Raw genomic sequence first — 14,403 nt, forward strand, 5'->3', positions numbered from 1 at the left:
GTAACAGCTTGGGCAGTCCAAATTAATTTGTCGTGCAAACACGAGTAATTGCATTTATTTATGGCTTTGAGTCCATTTGAAGAACCCATAAGAGGCTGTCAAAATGGCGCTTGTATTGCACTATTTATATATTTTTTTTTCTGCTAGCCAGTAGCTGATGTTCTATGTGGGAAGAATAATAATCACCCGTCATATCACATAGAATGGAGGACTAGATCTTGGAGTTTGTATTTGACACCTGGACTGCAAAACAGATTAAAATCTGACTGTTGAACACGACAGAACCCCGGTGTGACAATTAGGCTCAAGGAGCTCTTTCATGTCCAAACGCTCTTAAAGTAGCACAAAGGAACTTTTTAACCTAAATAAAATATTTTCATATCTCTTCTGATGAAACATTGACTTGAAACTAGTTGAATGGTACCGTATGAAAGGACAGTCAAGGATCAACATTGGCCCGGGTTTTACTCGCTGGCGTGAACTAAAAAACAACGCAATGCGCTTGTCCTCATGGGAAATGTGGTCTTCCTTCAGGCGTAACATTACCGCTTTTGTCCACATGGCGCCGCCATCATCAACATAAACTGAAAGTTCCTTAGTGTTGCTTTAAAGCCACACGAATATTTGAACTTCCTGACAATCCTTACCAGTGACGTGGGAAGCAGAACATCCTTGACAGGAATTTGGCGAGCGGCCTTTGGAATGCTGCGAATGGCATGAATAATGGGCCACGCGGGGCTAATTAGAAACTGGAAATGTCGGTTCATTCGCGTTGCCAGTCATCTGTAAGAATGTGCGAAGTTTGTACTGCACTTTGCTGTTATTTAATGCAAATACACTTGACAACATTAAATCATGCAATACAGTCAAACATTAGATTGAAGCTTGTACTGTAACTAAACTAAACCATGTGGTCCCTCTGCTGTTTATCACAGATTTAAATCAGTTGTGGGTAGGTCTGGAACGTATCCGTATTAATATCAGCAACCGACCAAAACTCACAAAGAAAAAGCACTTTTTACCTGCTCGTTGCCCAACATGTAGTTGATGTCTTGTTCTCCTCTCAGAGCCTTCATGAAGAAACAGCAGCAGCTGAGCGCTCTGAGGGTGATGCAGAGGAACTGTCATGCTTACCTCATACTCAAGAACTGGCAGTGGTGGCGGCTTTTCACAAAGGTGCCATATACGATTAATATGAATGCTTTTAAAACCTTAAAACTACTAGTCATTAGTCACATTGTTTTACCACTTGCATTAATGCATTCTGTCCTTACAAAGTTTTGATTGTCATACATTTTCAGCAGTCCTAATTGCCTCTTTCTCTGAGTTAAATCATAACAAGTTCACAGTTTTTGTTAGCATTAAAGTCAAAAGTTTTCCTTACTCTTGCTGCGTGCTTTCCAGGTGAAGCCGCTGCTGCAGGTGACCCGGCAGGATGAGGAAATCCAGGTGAGAGAATCGGAGCTGCTAAAGGCCAAGGAAAGACTTGTCCGAGTGGAGCAGGACTTCACCGACCTGGACAAGAAACACATTATGGTGAGCCAACATCAACTTGCTTGCTCTTTTGAACACAGCTTTCGCCCAAATGTCACTCACACACTATCCCCCACTTCTTCGTCTGATAGCTGATTGAGGAGAAAGCGGTGCTGGCCGACCAGCTGCAGGCCGAGGCAGAGCTGTTTGCAGAGGCCGAGGAGATGCGGTCCAGGCTGGCCAGTCGCAAGCAGGAGCTGGAGGACGTGCTCACCGAGCTGGAGAGCCGCTTGGAGGAGGAGGAGGAGAGGGGCGTGCAGATGACCAACGAAAAAAAGAAAATGCAGCAGAACATTCAGGTGTGGTCTCCATTCATTGCGGATTTTCACCTATTGTGGGTGGGTTTGGAACAATACAATGGAAGTTCATTCAAACTTTCTCCCCTCTAGGATCTGGAGGAGCAGCTTGAAGAGGAGGAAAGTGCCAGACAGCGCCTCTTGCTGGAGAAGGTCTCCTTGGAGACCAAAGTCAAAAGTCAGGAGAGCGACCTTCTGAGTATAGCGGAGCAGAGAGATCGCCTCGCCAAGGTTGGTGTCGTATGGAAAGCTGTCTTGTCTGTTGGAATGGCTTTGCCCGTGCCGTCAATCGTGTGGTGTTGAGCAGGAGAAGAAGCAGCTGGAGGAACGCCTGAACGAGTTGACCGACCACCTCACAGAGGAGGAGGAGAAGAGCAAAAGTCTGAACAAACTCAAGAACAAACAGGAGGCCGTCATTGCCGACCTGGAAGGTGAAAATGGAACGAATGTTTTTAGATCGTTAGTGTTCATATGGACATTTTGCTGATTTTATTTCCGCCATAGAATCAATCCATCTACCTAATTAGATACGCAGGAAAAATTGAAATGTTAAAATTTTAGGGTTACATTTTGGGGAATTTATTTGAACTCCTGAAGTGAAATTTTAACATTTTCAGAGTTAAATGGTGTTCAGATTAGGTGTTATTTTACAGAGTTGATCACCTAGTGTTAGATTAATTAACTCTGCAGAGATTTAATTAAGCTCCGCCTTCACACCTGCACTTTTCCAGTTTGAGAGATGAGAGAGATGAGTCAGCGCCAGTTTCCTCCTCCTCGCTTATCATTGGGAAACACTGACATTCAAACAAAAGGAGTTTAGGCCCATGAATTCCTTTTCACTCACAGAAGAGGCTACAGTAATATTCTACAGTGTATGGGAAATAATTGGTAGTTTAAATTGGCACTGTAGTATATTAATAACAATTGTTAATAAAAGCGACTCGTTTTGATTGTTCTAAAGGTACAACAAAAGATGGTGCAATATTTTAACACTACACACTAGTGTAAAATCAACACTGAACAGTGTTAAGTAGAGTTAAATTTCTACCATCAGACTCCCATTTCAGTATAAAAAAAATTAACACTTTAGTGCTGCTTGAACTGTAGTTTGTGTAGACCAATATAGAAAATTTTGAAGTGTTAAATTTAACTCTGTAGGTGTTGAATTGACACTGCCACTTTTGCTCCATCAACCCATCTGTCATATCCCGTGTGCAAATTGCTTATTATGGCGCGTGCATGTGTGTGGTTTAGATCGTCTTAAGCGTGAGGAGCAAGGTCGCATGGAGCAGGAAAAGTGGAAGCGGAAGATGGAGACCGAGGCAATAGAAGCGCAAGAGCAGCTGTCCGACATGGGCCTCGTTTCTGGCGAGCTGAAGGGCAACCTGACCCAGAAGGAAAAAGAAATGACCGCCATGCAGAGCCGGTGTGGAACATTGACACGTGGCAATGAAACAATGAAACAAAACGCCAAAGGAGATTGTCAATGACTTAATAAACTTTCTGTGTAAAAAGGTTGGAGGAAGAGGGCGCACGGCGCTCAGAAGGTCAGAGGTCGCTGAGGGAGGCCATGTCGCAGGTTTCCGAGCTGAAGGAAGAAGTGGAGAACGAGCGAGGGATGAGAGAGCGGGCGGAGAAACAGAGGCGAGACCTCAGCGAGGAGCTGGAGGCTTTGAGGACCGAGCTGGAGGACACTCTGGACACCACCGCCGCCCAGCAGGAGCTCAGGTAGGACGGATGATGTGGTGTGATTGTAAAGGAAACAAAAAGCATAGCCGATCGAATATCTGGTTTGTTAAGCTGGGGCGCAGATTTTTCATTCATCTGCCCTCTGCGCAGGTCTCGTCGAGAGGTGGAGTTAAACGACCTCCAGCGTTGCGTGGAAGACGAAACGCGCCGCCACGAGGGCCAACTGTCAGAGCTCCGAGTCAAACACAGCGCCACCATAGACAATCTTCAGGAGCAGCTGGACAACAGCAAGAGGGTGAGAAAACAAAACAACCCCTCACATATGCGTGCATGCACAGTCAACCCTCGTCCATCGTGGTTGATACGTTCAAGGCCAACCTGCAACAGTAAACAAATCATTTTTAATTCATAATTTCTACCCCACCCACACAATTTAACACCTTTTTACTCAATAAAACAGACTTGAATCTTATTTTTAAAAATTTAAAAACATTGAATAGCGAATAATATTGAATAAAAATATTGACACAATTATTAAATAATAATGCCAATAATCAGTTAACTAAAAAATCATATATAAAAATTATTTCTACGCCACCCACACGATTTAAACATATTTATATGAAATAAACCAGACTTGAATCTTATTAAAACAAAATATGAAAAATATTGAATAATAACGAATTATATTGAATAAAAATGTTGACACAATTATTGAATAATAATGCCAATAATCAGTTAAAAATCGTTTTACATTCTTATTTAAGATTTAAACACATATTTATACTCAATAAAGCAGAATCTTATTCAAACAAAATATGAAACATATTGAATAATAGCTAATAATACTGAATAAAAATATTGACAAAGATGAACCCTCGGGTTTCACTTCACACACAGCGTCACACGTGACATTGACCTCCGTGCTCTCATTCAGGCGCGTCAGTCGTTGGAGAAGGCCAAGATGGTGCTGGAGGAAGAGAAGCAGAGTTTGACCACGGAGCTGAAGAGCCTCCAGGCGAGCCGCACGGAGAGCGACCGAGGACGTAAGCGGGCTGAAAGTCAGCTGCAGGAGCTCACCATGCGCCTCAGTCAAGCCGACCAAGAGAAGGAGGAGAGAGACGAGAAAGTGCACAAGCTGCAGGTGGGGAAAGTTGACGCTTTGATTCAAGTCATTTGACCAATGATTGCATCAAATCTTTTCACTCCTTCTGTCTTCTTCCAGAATGAAATTGAGTCTCTGTCCAGCAATTTGTCGTCCTTTGACAGCAAATCCCTCCGTCTGTCTAAAGAAGTCAGCAGTCTGGAGAGTCAGTTTCATGACGCCCAGGTAACACGCGCACAGATTTTATGAGTGGAGGAAATTCCCCCCCCGCCAATCTTTTGCTCTCCACCCTCCAGGAACTCTTGCAGGAGGAGACGCGCCAGAAGTTGGCCCTGGCCGCTAGAACACGAGCGCTGGAGGAGGAGAGGAATGGACTGACGGACAGACTGGAGGAGGAAGAGGAGAAATCAAGGGAGCTGAGCCGGCAGATTCAGACTCACACTCAACAGGTAGGCCACACCCGCTCGACCGTGCGCATGTTAGCTCCGATCCAAATTGAGCTAAAACATCCAATCAGGCTCTTGAAGCACTTTTCTCAAGTCGACATGTTTGATCCGCTCTTTCCTGTTTTATTTGTCACTCACACTTCCTTCCGTTGCAACTCAACAGCTGACCGAGATGCGCAAGCAGTCGGAGGAGGTGAACACGGCGGTGGAGAGCAGCGAGGAGTCCCGCAGGAAGCTGCAGAGAGACCTGGACGCCGCCGTCCAGAGGGAGAAGCAGCGGGAGGAGGAGAAGGATCGTGTGGAGAGGCAGCGAGAGCGCCTCAGGGAGGAGATCGAGGACATGACTCTGGCCCTGCAGCGGGAGAGGCAGAACTGCACGGCACTGGAGAAGAGGCAGAAGAAGTTCGACCAGGTCGGAGCAAGCGCTCAAAATTCCCACATGAACGCCTTTCCAGATCCAATATGAAACCATCCCGCTTCTCCCACAGTGTCTGGCCGAGGAGAAGGCGGTGAGCACTCGTCTGGCTGAGGAGAAGGACCGAGCAGAGGCTGACAGTCGAGACAAGGAGACGCGCTATCTTGCCTTGTCCAGAGCGCTACAGGTACTTTATTTGATATCAGATTGAAGACCCTTGACTGGGCTACATCGTGATGGCCACGAAAATATTTTTGCGTAGGAAGCCCAAGACCAGCGGGACGAGCTGGAGAGGTCCAACAAGCAGCTTCGCATGGAAATGGAACAGCTCGTCAACCAGCAGGATGATGTGGGAAAGAGCGTAAGACTTGAGAATTTCTTTCTTGTCTTTCTGTCTGAGTCTCGGGTGATTCACCTCTTGTCCTGCGTCGTCCAGGTCCACGAGCTGGAGAGAACCCGCAGGGCTCTGGAGACAGAAGCCGAGAGCCTCCGTAGTCAGACGCTGGATCTGGAGGAGGAGCTGACGGAGGCGGAGAACTCCAGGCTGAGGCTGGAGGTCACCCTGCAGGCGCTCAAGGCTCAGTTCGAGAGGGAGATCAGCAGCAGCGAGGAGAAAGGCGAGGAGAAGCGGAGGGCGCTCAGCAAGCAGGTAAGAGATGAGGCAGACGAAAAACACGTTCAGGACTTTCTCTTCTTTTCTTTTTTTTTATATCAGGGCTGACTGTGCTCTACCCTTGTGTTGCCAGGTGCGGGAGCTGGAGATGCAGCTGGAGGAGGAGCGCAGTCAGCGCTCCCAGGCCGTGCTAACCAAGAAGCAGCTGGAAGCCGAGCTGCAGGATTTCGAGGCTCAGGTGGAAACGTCTAGCCGCAGCAAGGAGGAGGCCGTCAAGCATCTGCGGAAGCTGCAGGTACGAATCACACGCCGAACCGTCATCACGAATATAGTTGGTAATAAACAAATCTGCGTGTTTTGTCTCAGAGTCAACTCAAGGAGGCGCTCCGAGAGCTGGACGAGTCCAAGATTGCGCGAGACGAAATCATTTCGCAGTCCAAAGACAACGATAAGAAAATCCAAACACTGGAGGCCGAAGTCCTGCAGCTCACTGAGGTTTGTAACATGTTGAAATGTGTGTTCACCCGCTATATGGCGATACACTTGTTTTTAGGAAATATCCCAATTACTTATGTATGGCGTCCTTTTGTGCGTGCAGGAGCTGGCCGTGTCCGACCGGCAGAGGAGACAGGCTCAGCAGGAGAGAGACGAGATGGCGGACGACATGGTCAACAACAGCTCCGGAAAGTCCGTACCGCTCCGTGCTCCCGACGTGCCGCGAGAGACGTTCACGTCCGATGGTGATGTCGTTTGATGCTCTGCGTTTGTTCAGGACGGTGCTATTTGAAGAGAAGCGCCGGTTAGAGATGCGAATCAGCCAGCTGGAGGAGGAGCTGGAGGAAGAGCAGACCAATGCTGAGCTTCTGTCAGAGAGACAGAGAAAGATGGCCATGCAGGTGCAGTAGATGACACTACGTTCATTTATTATGTTTAAAAACATTTAACTCATTCACTCCCAGCCATTTTCACTGAAGCAACTCCTTTCGCTCCCGGCTGTTTTACTGGATTTTGAATACTGTGTTCTATTGCTATAAAAACATGGAACCTACCAAAAGAAAGATTAGAGTCTCTTCTTTCATCAGGAAAAAAAAGTATATTTATATCTGTTTCCGTTTTGCAATTAGCATTAGATTATATCAAAATTTCATCGATATTCACATTCCTGGTGAAAACACTGTCAAAAAGGGCTTGTTGCAACATGGCACTGGCTGATCTCTTATACTCTGCTGCCACCAGCTGGCCGTCTTTTGTAATAACTACCATTGCTTTAAGCCACCTCTTCACGTCAGAAGCTGCATCAAAGCCTTCTTTACGCTCTTGCATTAAAAAAAAATTACAAAATTTGTAAACACGTTTTTGGGAGGAAATGACGTATTATTACACATTTTTGGGTTTGAATGAGTTAAAAATGTTGGGGGCTGGAATGGATTAATAGAACGTCAAGGTGCGGCTGTCCACCCTCCTCCCTTCATTCAGGTGGAGACGCTGACCGTGCAACTGCAGGGCGAGAGGACCCTGGCCCAGAAGGCGGAGGCGGCGCGGGAGCAACTGGAGCGCCACAACAAGGACATGAAGACGCGGCTGGAGGAGCTGGAGGGAACTGTCAGGGGCAAACACCGGCTCAGCGTCGCCGCCCTGGAGACCAAGATCGAATCGATGGAGGAGCAGCTAGAACAAGAGAGACAGTGAGAGACCAAAACATTTTTTTTTTCACTTTTTCACAAATAAATAAAAATGTTTTTTTTAATGTATTCATCATTTAAATGTATATATTTATAGTACAAATAAAATTGAAAACATACGTAACGTGAATGCCAATCATGAGAATGTATATATATATATTTTTTTAATAAAATTGTTTTGTCTCGTAGGGAGCGTGCCATTGCCAACAAGCTGGTGAGGAAGACGGAGAAGAAACTGAAGGAGGTTATGATGCAGGCTGAAGACGAGAGGAGGCACGCCGACCAGTACAGAGACCAGGTATGCAATATTCATACGTTTCATTGAAAAGGAATCACAGAATTCCAGTAAACCTCTTTTTATTCCATGCAAAAAAAAGGAAATGTTTTTTGTTTTGCCAGTTAAATGTGCTGGACTATTACTATATGAATTGCTCAACTTGCCATTTCAAATCATCCAACTCAACTCAGCACATTAAAACAACCACCGCAAGGACAGCAGATACAATGAAAACAGCAAAGGCCCTAGGATTGAACCCTGGGGTACCCCATGCGTTAGACATGTGAATTCATATTGCACATAGTTGTCTGACCTTTTTTATTTTTATTTATTTTTTGCTCGTCATAGTATGAAGGGATTGCAATAATAAAGAATAATATATAATCAAAAAATAAAGAAATCACACAACGTATCATCACAACAGGCAGGAGTCAAATACTGAGTGCACCAAATTTCTTGCAGCACTGATAGGCTGTGCAATGTCATATGAGCGCCTGCAGCCAATGATGGCCAAGTGGGGCGTATCATCGCAAATCATTTGAGTCAGGTGTGCGCCTTGACCTCCGCGGAACCCCTGAGACTGACTCACCGAACACTTCGGGTTCAATCGAACCCAGGTTAAGAACTACTAATCTGAATGATATTTGCTTTTTCTCTATTCATTTCTACACTAAACATAGCCCTCAGGTTGTGTTTAACAATGTTCATGGGTCATTATGACCCGTTCTAATGTTTAATCATCCAAAAAAATAATGCAATGTTTTTCATAAACGAAATTCAAAAAACAAAGGCCAAAAGGTGAAGTTGAAACTAAGTTTTTTTCTAGATGTTCCGAACGGGTCAGTTTGACCCGCGACCTAACAGGAGGGTTAAAAATGACAAAACAGGAGTAAGCCTGCCGTATTTGTCATTGGCTCAATTGCGACGTGTCTGCTGCAGCTGGATAAGTCCATGGTGCGCCTGAGGCAGCTGAAGCGTCAGTTGGAAGAAGTGGAGGAGGAGAACTCGCGCTCCAACGCGCAGAAGAGGAAGCTGCAGCGAGAACTGGAGGAGCTGACGGAAAACAGCCAAAGCAGGATGCGCGAGATCACCACCCTGCGCAACCAGCTCAGGTACGCGCTCGACCCCGTCCCCGCTCTGTGTGTGCGTTCATTAACAACACCATTTCAGTTCACCATTGACCTTAATTTTGCTTTGCTCTTTTTCGTTGCATCCATTTGTGTTCATCTAACACTGTCCATCTGTCCCATCTGTCCACGTCACACCAACCCTCAGCGTCCCTGAATGGAGACCAGAGCAGTAGGTCATGTGTGTTTTTTGTTCTTTGTCCTTTTTAGTTTTCACTGTTCATGTCTGTAATTGTGTTGTGGGGATTAACCCAATTCAAATTTATTGTTTCCCACTTGCGTATACTGATTTTTTTTGTTTATCTGTGTTTTTATAACCGATTAGAATATTAGGCCTGACCAATATGGATTTTTGGAGTCTGATCCCAATTCTGATATTAATTTGCCTATTTTTTTATAAAAATAAAATATTATATTTTGCTTTTGAGGAATCCGGAACAACTTTATGCCATTTCCAACCATTTTCTATGCTTGATTTCCACCCCATCTCCTCCTTTCATTCTAATACAGTTATGGGAAAATCCCCAATAATGACCAGTGGGAAATATGTTACTATTAAGACCAAACGCTATTAACTCATTTGCTCCTAAAAACATATAAATACGTTCTATGTTAAATATGACCAGTTTCCAAAAGACGTATTTATGTTTTTTTATGTTAAAGCATACATAAGGCTTTGATGCAGCCTCTGAACTGAAGAGAACAGTTGAAGCAATGGTAGTTGTTACAAAAACGGCCAGCGGGTGGTAGCAGAGTATAAGAGATCAACCAGGGACAAACAAGCTGTTTCCCCCACAGTTTTAAACATTTTTGTGAATAATTATTCAACTTAGCTATATTCTAATGCTGAAACAGATAGAAATATACTTTTTTTCCTGATGAAAGAAGAGACTCTAATCTTTCTTTTGGTAGGTTCTATGTTTTTATAGCAATATAACACAATATTCTGTGGGCCGTGCAAAACCAGTCAAAATCCCGTAAAACAGCCGGGAGCGAAGGGGGTTGCTTCAGTGAAAATGGCTGCGAGTGAATGAGTTAATTGTTTTTGAGTTTTTGCCATATGATGCTTCCTGTATGTAGTCTTAACATGTAGTAAAATTGCTGTGTTGGCGCGCAGACGTGCTCCGTTGCCGCTGACAATGCGCGGACGCCGAGCTCTGGTGGACGACTACTCGTTGGAAAACTCAGATTCGGAGGAGCCGCCCGCCTCGCCCACGCCCTCCCTGGGACTGCCCCGAACCCCCACCCCGTCCTCGGAGCACAGCCTGGACCCGAACCCGCCCCCCTACACCGTCAACAACCTACACCAATGATGTACCACACTTACACATGCCATGCACACACAACACTCGGTTATTATATAGTCAAGGAATTGCTCAAGGATGTTGCTTTTCTTTTCTTTTTTCTCCTCAACAAATACAAACAAAAGAGATTTTACTGGATTGTTTTTATCTTACAATCATTATAACATTCTAAAGATGCAGTTTAAACTTTTGCATTTAAATTAGCTGCACAGCGCAAAGGCGCAGAAAACATTTGTTAGCCATGTTTAACCCTTACATCAAGGGTGGGCAACCTTTTCCTATCAGGAGCCATATTGAAATTATGAAAAGAAAAAAATATATACTGTATTCCATCAAATAGTGGCCGCCCTTCTAATAAAAGCCTCACTCAAATAGATGCCTCACTTTTTTTTTTTTATCTGGGAAAGAAAACTGTTACCACGTAGACTGATTTGATGATTTAAAACCGCACAGCCCGTTTTGATGCTGTTGCTAACCCAAAGAACAGCACTTACAGAGATTTATTGCTGCTTCCCTGAAAACAATTGAAACAAAAATGTAGTGACTCCACAATGTTGTGTGTGTCCCCCTACACTGTCAGGAATATCATGTGCTCAATTTGTTGGCTACCTTTGTACCGCTTATAGATAAATATGAACATAGGTTACAATGTGGACACACATGCTTCGAACTATGGGTAAAAAAAAGAAAAAGAAGCATTTTTATGACGGATAAAGTTTAAGCACAAAGACCGTTGAACACAACAGCAACACAAAATCCTGTCCCAGTCCCGCACCATAGTAAGAAAAAGAAAAAAAAGAAATCCTGTCCGATTTGCTCCCAGTGGAAACGACTCCCATTCCCTTTCTGCTCCTGTTCAATCTGTTCTGTCTTTTATCTCCTGGCCACTATTTTCTTACTATTTATTATTTAATAGTTTTTGGACCTTTTTTTCCCCCTGTGGTGGCATTTGCATGGAGGGCCACATCAGATGCGCTGGTGGGCCCACGTGAGGCTCACCAGCTACATGTTGCCCACCCCTGATGTTAATTTGAGAAAAATGAAAGGGCTGTTGCCGAATGACAAATTAGACAATCTACTTGCATAATAAGCCAGATACTTGATTACAAGTGTGAATTTGACCTCTTTGTGGGTCAGACGACGTGACTTTTTACACGCGACCTACATGATGACATCTCGAGGGAATTGCTAGATCTCTCCTAAAAGACCCACGAACAAGTAGCTTCCAAATGATACCTCCCGCAAAATATTGTCTAATCCCGTAGCGAGTGCAATTTATTCATCTAAAACAATTCTCAAGTCATTTGAATTTCTTTTAATTTATATGAAGCTGAATATGTCAATGCTTGCTTGTTTTTACTGTACAAACATTACTGTCTTGATTCACTGGGGAGACGTTTTCTACTGGTAACTCTTTATATCCAAAGCAAAACACCTTTTCTTTTATTATTTTTTTAGTCTGATGAACATGCTTAATTTCGATGGGCGTCTTGCACAAGATAGTCTTCATTTCTATTTCAACTGTAAATGAAAGCCACCATATGGATGGGAAAAAGGGGACTTAAGCTAGTAGAATAGAGTAGAGAAGTAGATTTGCCACCACATCCAGCATTGCTCTTGGATGACGTCCCTTGATCATAATGTAGGTTTAGATACACACAAACAAAGTTAGAGGCAATAAATAATAAGTTAGGGAATCAAGTCGTTTTTAACCCTGGCCATTTTCCAAACTCATGTTCCCTCTTCTCGTCCTTTTCCAGGATATTGAAGTGACATTGTTCTATTTAATACGTTAAATGTGTCTAATGAAGACATTTGAGCTGGGCTCACACAGCAAGTGGCACAACTGGAATATGCGTCGTAAATTGGGAGGGGGGGGCAGACAGTCCAATAAACGGCGAGGACGTGAAATGGAAATAGTGCACTTGCGATAGAAATCTAGCCTTTGGCGAACGTCTTCTGCCACACTAAGCTTGAAGCTCCCTCATGTGGCTTAAACTTGAAGCTAAAGGCTAAAGCAGCCCGGTTAGCATTGCGCAAGGGGGAACCAAACTTGCTCAAATCACACAATAAAAGTCTGCCTTTAGCAGATTAGTGACTTTTTTTTAAGTGACCTCAGGTGGATTTTTGCTCATCCGCTTGCTTCATTTTAAGCTAAGCCAGGCTAGCGTTAGCTTCAGACACGAGAGGTTTGAAAAGGCAAGAAGGTGCTTTTTGACCACGCTCAAATGTTTCTGGAATTGTTGTGAATGTTTTTACTGTGGATAAAGTACTTATTTATGTTTACCAAAAAGAATGATGCACTGGACCAGTACAGTAGAAGATAAGTTTGCGTTTTAATCAGTGTTGACGTCACTGCTCCCTACAGCTATGCTAATGTTAGCATTGATGGCTTCACCACAAATGACCGCTACCAGACAACTAAAGTGTCAAAGTGAGTTTTTTAAAAATGTTTTTGCCTTTATACGCCACCACGACAGATATGTGTAGTCTTAAAGCTTTGATAAATATGGAAAATTTCAGCCATTTTGTGTCAGGTTCCTCCAATTTCAGGGGATGTTTTGAAATAACTGTTTGTGGCTCTTGCTGCCTTCACATATGTGTGCAGTACGTAACAAGCATCCTCTATTGGGTTGCGATCAGGTGAAAAAGGCCACGGTGAGTATAATTGTTTAATATTATATGCCACATTCTGTCATATTGGTGGTGGTTTTATTTCACATTCTATGTGGTGTATGAAGGCAAAATCGTGTTTCATGCAAAGTGCTAAGCTAACAATAGCAACGACGAGCTCACAACAAATCACGGCTACCAGACAACTGAAGGATCTCCTTTTTAACGAATCAATGGCTTCTTCACAATCCAAATACCCCAATGAAAGTTTTGTCATCTGCTTTTCTTTCAGCAATATGCAAATGACTTGTGTTTTTACAACGTGTAATGGCTGCACTTTGCACACAAGCGGTGGGTATATTTGTCCATATCAGCATCTCCCGTACAAGAACACGTGAACAGATGAATTTATGAACACAAACTCAACAAAGCTCTGTTCGTCCATAGCAAGATTCTTCTCAAAGGTGTTTTTTTTTTTTCTGTGTGTGTACGGTTTGCTCATTGCCGCTGTGCAACTTGAAACTTTTGTTTTTGTTTGTTAATGATGCTATATAATACATCTGTCCGGGGTCCACTTTAATATATGTTGTTGGTTTTCACCTTGCTGCATCCGTGTGCTTTATTTCACACTCTCAACAAAATGTGATTTTTATTTGTTTGCATGTAGTATTTTGTTGCATTTAGAACATAATACTTAAAAGAAAAAAGAAAAATAATAATAACATAATACAGTACATGATTTTAAGCAATTGGACCTATTTAATAGCCAGCAAAACATTGTATTATTGACACTAGAAAATATTTCTACATGCACATTCTTGATGTTATTTATTCATATGAATATTCTTATAATTAATGCACTAAATATTCATGACCAACTCAGACAGTGCCATAATTGCAGTATTTTTTATGTAATAATTAAAGTACTTTCAATTGTGTATATAATCTGGATTTTACTTTAAAATTACTGATTTGGTTGCATTACTAAGAAAGAATTTGAGCGTAAATGTTTACATTTTTAATTTTGTGATAAAACCCATTTAGAAAAATTTAGAATTTTGCAAAATATTTATTTAGTTATTTAAGTTCATACTTAACACTATTTTTTATCTTAATTGGAATTTTGATACTAAATATTGTGGAATAGTTTAAAAAAAAACACAAATACATAATAAATCATATCTCAACCTGAGCTGTAACAAAAACCATTAAAATATACAAGTTCAGTACTGTCAAGGTCACGTGCACTCTTTTATTGAGCGTAAAAATCATGGTAACAAAACATGTTAAAAGATGTACATTC

General features: G+C 42.9%; 1 protein-coding gene across 8 annotated transcripts in view; it reads left to right on the forward strand.

Moving 5' to 3' along the window:
- Positions 1–13,699, forward strand: part of myh14 (myosin, heavy chain 14, non-muscle) — a 35,638-nt gene extending 21,939 nt beyond the window's left edge. For 5 of the 8 annotated variants that reach the window (XM_086078481.1, XM_086078483.1, XM_086078484.1 and 2 more), the window contains 24 exons: positions 1,068–1,176; positions 1,405–1,536; positions 1,626–1,832; positions 1,923–2,060; positions 2,137–2,260; positions 3,084–3,255; positions 3,345–3,557; positions 3,669–3,813; positions 4,456–4,662; positions 4,744–4,848; positions 4,920–5,072; positions 5,233–5,481; positions 5,558–5,671; positions 5,747–5,845; positions 5,921–6,133; positions 6,231–6,392; positions 6,464–6,592; positions 6,696–6,784; positions 6,870–6,993; positions 7,574–7,782; positions 7,969–8,077; positions 8,996–9,168; positions 9,332–9,355; positions 10,301–13,699. In XM_086078481.1, the coding sequence (XP_085934607.1) occupies positions 1,068–1,176; positions 1,405–1,536; positions 1,626–1,832; positions 1,923–2,060; positions 2,137–2,260; positions 3,084–3,255; positions 3,345–3,557; positions 3,669–3,813; positions 4,456–4,662; positions 4,744–4,848; positions 4,920–5,072; positions 5,233–5,481; positions 5,558–5,671; positions 5,747–5,845; positions 5,921–6,133; positions 6,231–6,392; positions 6,464–6,592; positions 6,696–6,784; positions 6,870–6,993; positions 7,574–7,782; positions 7,969–8,077; positions 8,996–9,168; positions 9,332–9,355; positions 10,301–10,496 (3,595 nt within the window). In that variant the 3' untranslated portion in view covers positions 10,497–13,699. Of the gene's footprint in view, positions 1–1,067; positions 1,177–1,404; positions 1,537–1,625; positions 1,833–1,922; positions 2,061–2,136; positions 2,261–3,083; positions 3,256–3,344; positions 3,558–3,668; positions 3,814–4,455; positions 4,663–4,743; positions 4,849–4,919; positions 5,073–5,232; positions 5,482–5,557; positions 5,672–5,746; positions 5,846–5,920; positions 6,134–6,230; positions 6,393–6,463; positions 6,593–6,695; positions 6,785–6,869; positions 6,994–7,573; positions 7,783–7,968; positions 8,078–8,995; positions 9,169–9,331; positions 9,365–10,300 lie in introns of all 8 variants that reach the window. The other 3 variants (XM_086078488.1, XM_086078489.1, XM_086078482.1) reach the window with 3 other exon arrangements.
- Positions 13,700–14,403: the final 704 nt, after the last annotated feature.

This window comes from Leptonotus elevatus, chromosome 6 (genome assembly GCF_054856555.1).
Source record: "Leptonotus elevatus isolate MCC_2025b chromosome 6, RoL_Lele_1.0, whole genome shotgun sequence".
Taxonomy (NCBI): Eukaryota; Metazoa; Chordata; class Actinopteri; order Syngnathiformes; family Syngnathidae; genus Leptonotus; species Leptonotus elevatus.